The sequence below is a fragment of the Solea solea genome, chromosome 6 (genome assembly GCF_958295425.1).
Source record: "Solea solea chromosome 6, fSolSol10.1, whole genome shotgun sequence".
NCBI lineage: Eukaryota > Metazoa > Chordata > Actinopteri > Pleuronectiformes > Soleidae > Solea > Solea solea.
In genome coordinates, this window is record NC_081139.1 from 23,863,736 (window position 1) to 23,874,052 (window position 10,317).

A 10,317-nucleotide genomic window follows, 5' to 3' on the forward strand; every position below is an offset into this window, starting at 1 on the left:
TGCCTTTCCAATTTTAGGCTGATTTGAACAGATTATCTGGCCAAATTATTCTGTAGTCTAAGGGATTAACAGATGTGATGTTAATGCCATTGGATGCATTAGAGTCTTCACGCTTTCAATTAAATAAAATTCAATTCAGTTTTATTTGTATAGCGTCAAATCACGGCAATCATTATCTCAAGGCAGACTTAAACTGAAAAAAAGTGGTTTAGGGGTTTAGTTACTCTTTAAGCGAGGGTCCAGGGAACAGAAAAAGGCTGTGGTTTTATTGAACCAAAAAGCTCAAAGCAAACACAAGCATGAACAACTTCACGCTCCCAAGTGGCTTCTGATACAGCATAACCCTCTTAGCCCCGCCCTAATTGGACTGGACCATTGCATAAGGTAAAGATAGGTGAATTCAAACAGACAGAACTCACTGACCTGAATCCTGCAATTGAACAATTGAGTCTTCACCTGCAGACCCCCCCAACCCCCCCCTCTGTTGTTGCTGCAGACGCTCATGATAATTCCAGCATTTAAAGCTTCACTGTGTAACTTCAGTGGCCAGGGCACTTCAAGTATCACTGTCACTTTAACACGTCAGGTGAGCCTCAGTGAAAGGTTGACTCCAGGTCCATATTCCAACTGTACCTAACCAAACCAAACCAAACCAAACCTTGTCTTTCAACATTCGTGTCAGTTACTTCACTACCTCAGTCATGTTTCAGAGACCTGCAGTGAATTTCTTAACCTAAAGTTCTCTTTCTACACAGATTTCACCTCACATATGCTTTACTAGCCTAGCTGGTATGAACTCATTTGACAGTGGGTTGACCACCAGCTATTTTGATAATCAATGAATCTGTTTGAGTCCTCTGATTTTTCTGCTTCTTACATTCCTGGGTTCTTTGCTCCGTATCTCAAATAAATCATTAAAAGTTAATCATTTTGGTTTGTGGACACAGCGAGACGTCGGAGAATCTCTTTAAATCAGTCTCTAAACAGCAACATATAGCCTACTCCATGACAAACGGATACGTGTATCATGCAGCGTTCATGAACTAAACCGCCAAACTTTTGCATCTCTATGTATCAGGGCTTGGAACACACGTATGCATCCGCACAGAGAAAGTCGAAGGGGAAAATTGTGTCCAACGCCTTTCTGTCACCTACAGATGTCGGCTTGCATTTCTGTTTTGCACGTCAGTCTGATTTTTTCCAACCCCATTCCTGATTGGCCAGGGACAAGACGATGCAAAGCCATTGGTGGATGTGTGTGAGTGTGTGTATGTCAGCATATCCAGGGGTGGGGGGTTGGGACCATGCTACATAGTGTGGACTGAACCCAATGGGTATGTGTGACAAAGAGAGAGAAACCAGAAAGAGAAAGCGAGGGCAGCAGAGGAGAAGAGAAGTTAGAGGACAGTGGCAAAACAGACAGACAGAGACTTTGATTGTGGACCACTGCACACAATGGAAGGCACTTTGTAAATAAGTCGTAAAGGGGAACTAAACTTGTTTGAGGGTCAACTAGGCACAGGAGAGAACGAGAGGAAATGAAGGAGTTGGGGGAAATGGCGGTCTCCCTGAGCAGAGGAGACAAAGTAAGACGACCCAAAGTTTGGCTTAAGAATGAATTTGTTCGAGTGGGACTCGCTGAATTCCTTTGCACATATGTCATGATGGTAAGAACGAGTTTATTCTACCATGTGTCTGAAGTGTCATTTGCTTGGGCAGCATTTTGTTGCAATAAGGTGGCGTTAAACATTTATTTTTCAGCCCTCTCCTCAGTTTTGAACATACTGGGAGCATTATGTGTAACAAAAACATGCCGTCAATAATCAGTCACGGAGAACATGTGCTGTCGTCCACACACAAAGGCACTTTGCAGTCACATGGCAGAGAAGTCATGTGTGGGGATTGGTGGGTTCAAGTGGGTGCACCAGGATATGTAGTGTTGCCAGACAACAGGACACATGGACAGGGCTGGTTGCAAGAGTCACATGCTATCTGGCAACCGTTACAATAAAACCTATATTTAGAATACACACACACACACACACACACACACAGTTCAGAGAATACAGGGGCACATGAGCACATGCACAAACGTATGTGGTGTTTATATAAAGATAGAACATTTGCCGCTTCAGCACATGACTTTTAACCTAAAAGTGCATGAGAAACTACACATTTCCTGTTTTCCCGCTGCAGATTTTCCACGTCAGCTTTTTTCACTCGACCTACAGACTTCTGCTGAGTTAAAAGCAAAAGACTCATCGAGGAAATGCTTCGGTTTGGTGTCTTAAGCGTCTGAGTGAGAACGCAGCACCATAGTTTTAAGTTTTGTAAACATACACTGACTCAGCCATTTTAGCGGTGTGTTCATTTGTATTTGCAACTCAATGTCCAACCTAGAAATTGGAGCAAACTCACCAACCACAACATGTGATTCTATAATGGCTCACACACAGTTTAAAAAGTTAGAAAATGATGTTCTGCATATTAAACACACACACATATACACACACTGGTTTCCATGACTTCAGAAGACATTGCATTGCACGACATTCATTTCCTGGAGACGTGCTAACCTTTACCATAATTACTACTGGCCTAATCCTAATCCTAACCCTAACCTCATCCTAACTTTAAAACATCATCTTCACCTTGTAATATAGTAATTTACATTATAGGGACTTTATTTTTTGTCCCCATAAGGAAGACAAGTCCCCATAATGTGACTGCGTAATCAGATTAAGGTCCAGGTACACACACTAGACACGCACAATTTAAAACTTCAAAATTATTTTTCACAATAAAATGTTGTAGTTTGATGTTTTTCAAAAGGCGTAATTAAGTCAAATTATTATATATTGGTTATGGTGAAAAGTGAAAGAGTGTGCTCTCCTGGTGAGACACACACATTGGACAGCTTGAGATAGAGGCATAACTAAGTAGAATAATCTGGGAGAACACAATGTAAACAATGTGTTCCTTACAGAAAACAATGTTACAGGCAAAATTACAAAACGCAAAAGTGTCAATTTAACACTTGCTGCATCGGCACATGACTTTTAACCGAAAAGTCCATGAGGAAGAGGCGATACGCTTGTTTTTCCATGTCAGCATTTTTCACTTAACGTATAGACTTTTGCCATGTTAAACATTAAAGGAGTATATGCTTGTTTGGCTTTGAAAATGTCTACAGCCTGCCCCACACTAGAGAATGTTCAAGTCTGACGTGGGAGACACACAGACACAATGAACTTTGTAACCGCTGATCAATTAATAGATGTTGTGTGTGCGATGATTTGTGCTGAGAAAGGCACACTGCATGGCTGAGAAGACGGAATAAACAGTTCATTTCCCAGTCATCTCGCTCTCGTTGGTTATTGTGGGTTCAATCACTGTGCAGTCGTAAATTAAACATGTTTAATGCTTACGATTTGACATCGGGAAGACTCTGGTGTGTCCGATGAGGTTAAAATCTCGCCTGTTAACATCTTACACTACACAATAATACGACCAGATAATCTGTTCACATCAGCCTAAAATCGGAAGGCACCCACGATTGTCGGAAGGGCCAGATTGAGAGTAAAATCTGGCCAATTATCCTCTACTGTATGTGTGGGGTAGGCTTTAACAAAACACTCAAAAACCAAAACACACCGTTCACATGCACAGACATAGTATTTTACATAAGGATTTAATGTTTGCTGCGTTACCACATGCATTTTATTAGAGGAACTTTCATTGTCACAACTCACTGTGTTTATTGCACGTCCTTGTTGTTTTCCATCAATTAGACTGTGTGTGTATGTTTCCCCCCTGTGTCATCTTTGTCGTATGTGACAAGACGTTTGGCCTGGGGTCTGTAGCCCAGGTAGTGACGGGACAGGGAGCATTTGGACAGTACCTGAGCATCAACATGGGTTTTGCACTGGGTGTCACTATGGGGGTGCACGTTGGAGGGAAGGTCTCAGGTATGAGAGTCGTCTCTTGCAAAACAATGCCTCGAATAAGTCATTGAAGTCATCACACAGCTCATATACTGTATTTCTCATGCTCTCTCGCTCAAATAGGGGCACACATGAACGCTGCAGTGACAATCACGATGTGCACGTTTGGTCGCCTGGCCTGGAGGATGTTGCCTGTGTATTTGTTTGCACAGTTGTTGGGATCTTTTCTGGCAGCAGGGACTATTTATGCGGTCTACTATGGTGAGGGCACGCTGCACTTTCAAGCACACTTGACACTGAAACCTGTACTTAAAACAATACATGGGTTTTCTGCCAGCTCATTTGTAGCATCAAAGGGGCTACATGTAAATGTAACTGTAAATTCTCAATTCAAACTTTTGTGGTTTGCCAGGAAGCCACGGAGCTAACTGTGTCCATTCACATTCCCATACACTGCACTGCCCAAACATCTGTTTTACTTTCATAAACATTAAACCCCTGGTGGTTTATATTCATTTTGTGGGCAACAGGTGGAGATTGAAAGTTTAAGTGTGCTTCACTTTGTCAAGGTGTCAACAACAACAGACTGTAAATGATATTTTAAAGGTACACTGTGTACAATTTAGCAATATGTGAAGTTGCATATTGCAGCTCAAATTCCATAACCTCACCTCACCTCACCTCACCTCACCTCACCTTTCCAAGCATTTGGAATAGGTTCTATGGTAGTTTCAGTTGTTATTTAAACTCAAAAGGGGTTAAGTTTGTCCAATAAAAACACAGTGGTCCAACATTGCCACCTCCATAGAGAAGACCCACTCATTGTGTGGTATTGGAGACAACTATTTTATACACTGAGGTGATTGAACATGGAAGAAAATCATAGGCAGGATTATTTTGTATTCTGTTTCTGCAAAATGGAAATAATTTCACCTTCATTTTTATCACTGGACCTTTAAAAAAAATGAGAAAGGGAGAGAGATGTTGGCTAAAGCCCAGCTGATCACATGTCCAGGAGAAAATGATCCACATTGGCATCTACTGTATCTGTGCAGAGCCTTGTTTTCTCTTCTTTCTTCATATTTGTGGTTGAGTTGAGAGTTTGTGGGCTGCAAATGAGAATGTACATTTGTACATTTATACATTTGTATTTGTTTTCCCATTGATTGGTTAACTGGTCATTCTAAAATTGACCCCAGCCATGGGAAGCCACATCCTAGTGCCAGTACCAAGCCTGAATAAATGGGAAGAGCATCTAGAATAAAATCTGGAAGGTGATTTGCTGTGGCAACAACAAGAGAAGGAGAAATTGAAGGAAAAAAGAAAAAGAAAAAAATATCAGGGCAGCATTTCAGTTTGACACTTTCCATTTCTGATGACACACTGCCATTTATGACTTAATACATAATACAATACATTTCTCACTGCACACAGCTGCCGATTTGTAAGGGTATTTGTCTAATCAATGTTGGTTCCACATGTGCAGAGGCCATACATGATTATTGTGGAGGAAACCTGACTGTAGTTGGTGATAGGGCCACTGCTGGTATCTTTGCCACCTATCCTGCGCCATACCTCTCGCTGCAGGCTGGATTCATTGACCAGGTACGGCAGCTACAAGTCCCTACTATCTGACATTATGCACTCGGCTCCATCTTGACACAGTATGTCCTATGTGTGTGTATCTGTGTACCAGGTGTTTGGTACAGGTATGCTGCTGCTGTGCCTCATGGCTCTGTCTGACCAGAAGAACAAACCAGCCGCGGCAGGCAGCGAACCCGTCGCTGTCGGCCTCCTTGTGCTGCTCATTGGCATTTCTCTGGGCAGCAATAGCGGCTACGCCATTAACCCCAACAGAGACATTGCACCGAGGGTCTTCACCGCCATAGCAGGCTGGGGAGCTGATGTGTTCAGGTACACAGCGAGGATCTATTATGTGTTTGTAGAAGGTTTGTTGTCGTTGGCCCGGGGTCAGTCGACGACAGAATCTGTTAATAATTAAATAACCTGTCTAGGTTTTTCAGCAAACATCAAGAGGGCACTACAGGGTTGTTTATTAATGCGTCTCTGTTTATCGTTGCAGGGCTGGACATGGTTGGTGGTGGGTTCCTCTGGTTGCTCCCCCCATTGGAGGTGTACTGGGTGCAGGGCTCTACAAGGCTTTAGTGGAATTGCATCACCCATTTCTCTCTGAACAGGGTGAGGGTTTACTGGATGAGTCAAAAGAGGACATTGTCCCCCTAGAAAATCATAAAAACAACTGTGCAGATGCATGTGTGTGAGAAACCCAGCTCTGTTGAGATGTTCCATGGTTATGGAGAGTTTTCAAAGCAGACCAAAAGCAACTTTGGACAAGCAATTTTAAAATGTTCTGATTCATGCGATCATATTCACAATGAATTACTCCTATAGTAATAAAATTAAAACAAGAAGGTTTAAAACAAAACTAAAACCATTCGAAAAAAGAAATTCATTCATCAGTGTATGTAGAAAAAAACAACAACAGCCCCGTCACATTGCAATTATGTGAAAATGTGAAAATATCATGTGTTGGCCTATATCGAAAGGTCCGATGTATAGCCACATCTAAAATATGTTAATTTCCTTATCATTTGTTTATGTTGTATATGTTTTAAGTATATTCTCTTCTTTGCAATAATTCAGCACTGAGAAACCTACCAGGAAATGTATGGAAGCACATTATGTTCACTTAAGAATATTAATTAACAAAAAAAGAAACAAAAAAACACCAAAACAAGATTTAGCAGTTATGTTTTTGACTTGTAATACTTCCAGTGAATTATGTGACAAAGTCGTCACAGGTGAACAAAAAAAGCACTAAAATTGCCCAACATAAATATTTTTCAGTTGATTCAAAGTCACAAGAGATTTGTAAATACATTTGTTTTTAAATTATAATATACATTATATTAATAATACATTCAAAATAAATTAAAATAAAACATTTACAACAGCAGTGATGATAACTGCAGGTATACAATGAAACTCTTACTAAGTATTCATTTTTAGCATCAGCAGTGGTAGCAGCACATGAGTTCCCTTTACCAGGAGGTGTCACCAGTGAGAACTGTAGAAAACGAGGCTGCATGCATATAATGAATCTGTCGCTGAAGCACTTTGAGCTGTGATAACAAAATGACTCGTTTTAACGATTTCTTTGTTATATGGAGCAAAGGAACCAGGAAATGTTCACATTCAAGTCATGCTCCTCAAACACACACATTAGAACCTTTTCACCGCTTTGCCCCACTCTGTCTTCCTGTGCTTCCCTGGCTCTTGGCACTGTTTCCTGCACTGCTGCACTGTGCCGACTGCTTCTTCTTTGGGGCGGGTGCTTTGACTTTGCCTCTGAAGGCCCTGGTTGGATCCAGCTTGTTGAAATAAGAATCTCCTGCAGGATCAGCCAGGCTGGGCTCACTGCTGAGGGTCAGTGGCTGGTACAGGGATGCCCACTGCTGTATATGGAACAAGATTTTAAGATCGTATTATTTTGGATGTTAATGAAAATTGTACCTTCTTTCATGTTGCTGTAATGTAGTTTACTATTTCAGGAACCTTTGCCTGAGTGCATAGTGTCTCCAAACTCTGAACATTACAGTAAATTGAAAATGAAAGAGCCTTAATAAACTGTATTTTATATACCTGATGTGACTCCAAGTGGTATTTATTCTCTCACAAAAGCCAACAACGCAATGTAAAACATTTCGACATAACGTGATTTAGTAACTGGGGCAAACTAAGAGAGTTACCAAACTTTCTTTAGCATTAAATCCAAAGAAATAAACCAGGTATGATCTGAAATGAAGGATAATGATACGCGTATTTTAGGCATACAGTGTACAGTGTACTTTGACTTTTGAGTAGCGCAAACATCTCGAAAGATAATATCGGGACATACGCTTAAAGTATTAAGATATTATTTATAAGTCATATTGCCCATCCTTACCTTTAAGCTTGACAAAAAATACGATTTGATTTATAAATGTGATATATATATATCAATATCAAATGATATACAGTATATCTCATGATAAAACATTTCCCATATCAGCCAGTCCTTCTTTTGCAGGTGATTACTGTTACCTTTGCCTGAGGGCTTGGGCCATATGGGGTGAAGGTATACTGCCACTCAGGAAGGCCCAGGTGGGTTATCATGAGTCGGTAATATGAGGTAAATGTTGCCGTCAGGAAATGCCAGCACAGAGAGCGATCAAGGAACCAGATTTCACTCTGTTGAGCCACTATCCCTGCAAAACATAAAGGAAAAAAACCCAAAACATCTAAATAATAAAAACCTTTTTCAAAAAGAGGTACTTTATTTGTGTGTTATTAACCTTTAGTTTAACTTTGTGATATCGTCAGAGACCTGGGGTGCAGTTTTTGTAGATGAGGCACACCTTGCCATTCCCACCAGACGAATCCAGTTCAAAGATACGGCTCCGGGAATCAAAATGGGGAGCAGCAGGTGATGACTCTGACCCTGGCAGGTAGCATTAAAGAAACCTGGATAAATATTTTCACTCCACGAGTGAGCACATGTAAGCAGACATTAATCACATGAGGACCGGACAGGTGAGGTTTACCGTCTTGAGCGTCACTTTCGTCCCAGTCCAGGTCAGCAAGTGAGGGTGCATTAGGCAGAGAGAAAATAGACACTGGTTGGAGCAGCGGGCACAGTCTGGCCACACTGTTCACCATCATGCATCCTAACGGAACACATTCATCTGGAAGACAAACACATAGTTATTGGGTGTTGACTGAAACTTTTTCCCTTGTATAAACCCCTGACTTTGTAAGTGACCCTGTTTTTTGCCTCCTTTCTTCAGTGTTGCCTCAGTTATTGTATACTAGAGCAAAATTAGCATTTATTGCTATCCTGTCGTTAATATAAATTGAGATTTTTGTGAAATAGAACATGAAAAGGGGTCACCTACTGTCGAGTTTAACACTCCAGGTCAGAGTAAAACCGTCTGTGGTCAGATAGAAATCTCGCAGGTCCTCAGGCAAAATACAGTTGTTTTTCTACAGAAGAAATAAGCACATTCATGTTCATTACAGACCAAATCACAAAATACATTATTATCCCAAGGCACTTCACATAGTAAGGCCAAGACCTTACAAGATTAAAGAGAGGAAGAGAAACCCAAGTTTTCAAACTGCTTCAGATAAATGAGGTAAAAAAGAAACTGGGGGAGAAAATGTGTTTAAAGTTGTAAATGATTATGCATGCATACAAACATACCTGTGGGTAACACTTATCTAGTATTAGATATCATTAGATCAAGTGTTGCCTGAACATTTTTCATTTTCTTTCTTTTGCAAAAAATCAGATGCTCCTGTTACTGAAAATATACACTTAGTGGTATTGCCAGTTAATTGGAGCTAGGCTCAACTAGTGTGTTAGCCTAAGTATAGATTTGACAATAGTAGGGATGGCACCACTTTTTTCTTATCCGATACCAATACCGGTATCATAAACACGAGTATCTACCAATATCGATATCAATCTGATACAGCCATGTTAGACATTTTAAACGATGAAGCTTTTAACAACACATTTGTGTCATTCCAAGCTATTTCAACTACACAATTTTCCAATTGGGTATTGGAGCTGGAAAACTCTTCCAGTCTGTGCCCATGCCCACTTTTTTAAAAATAAATAAATAAATAAAACAATATAAATTGATATCAATAGTAGCAGCAGCTTTCATAACAGCATATCTTGTTATTTTAACTATGCTGAAATAAGTTGTGATAACAGTTAAAAAAAGAAGCTGTATGTTTATTTTTCACCTGTTCCCATGACAGCAGGCTCCTCTTCTCTGCGGGCTCCCTCTCTGCGAAACGCACATCGACTACACCTGGCATGTTTTCTGGTACAACAGAATATAACATACAGTATAACAAGTGCTGGCTAAAACACACACGTGTTTGCTAACCCACCGAAATAATGACATTATTCATTCGGCTTCAGAGTAGATTCAAGAGCAAATACTCACCGAGTATTCGTGTAATGCCGAGAGTCAGTCTCTCCGCAACGCCTTTAAACGCTATGCTCTCCTTTAAGGCTTCCATTAGGGTGACTGCAATCACAGCTTGGTGTCAAACTGTGTAAGCGTTCTCTAATAAATATCAATGGCAAACTGAACCAGCTGACGACCCGTTGTTATTCCCATCCGAGTTACGCAAAGACCCGCCCTTACCCTGCGTCTGACTGACTGATATCCTTTAACCGGGCCAGCGCCATTACTGACCAATCACAGACAGGATGGGGGCGGGTTTTCACGTTCGAACCAATAGAAAGGCGTTATTTCTTTTAGAATATCCAATCAACTCTCAAATTGCAAGAGAA

At 40.8% G+C, this 10,317-nt stretch overlaps 2 protein-coding genes across 2 annotated transcripts; one reads left to right on the top strand and one right to left on the bottom strand.

Moving 5' to 3' along the window:
• The first annotated feature begins 1,308 nt into the window (after positions 1-1,308).
• Positions 1,309-7,611, top strand: aqp7 (aquaporin 7). Its single transcript, XM_058632300.1, has 6 exons — positions 1,309-1,667; positions 3,842-3,968; positions 4,068-4,205; positions 5,431-5,549; positions 5,641-5,858; positions 6,028-7,611. The coding sequence occupies exons 1-6, from the start codon at positions 1,539-1,541 to the stop codon at positions 6,224-6,226; spliced, it is 930 nt and encodes a 309-aa protein (XP_058488283.1). The 5' UTR covers positions 1,309-1,538; the 3' UTR covers positions 6,227-7,611.
• tpgs2 (tubulin polyglutamylase complex subunit 2) lies at positions 7,199-10,172 on the bottom strand. Its single transcript, XM_058632301.1, has 7 exons — positions 9,965-10,172; positions 9,759-9,838; positions 8,900-8,987; positions 8,549-8,689; positions 8,332-8,445; positions 8,049-8,212; positions 7,199-7,420 (listed from the first exon to the last, which is right to left on the bottom strand). Exons 1-7 carry the CDS (start codon positions 10,038-10,040, stop codon positions 7,199-7,201), a joined length of 885 nt encoding a protein of 294 aa, XP_058488284.1. The 5' UTR covers positions 10,041-10,172.
• Positions 10,173-10,317: the final 145 nt, after the last annotated feature.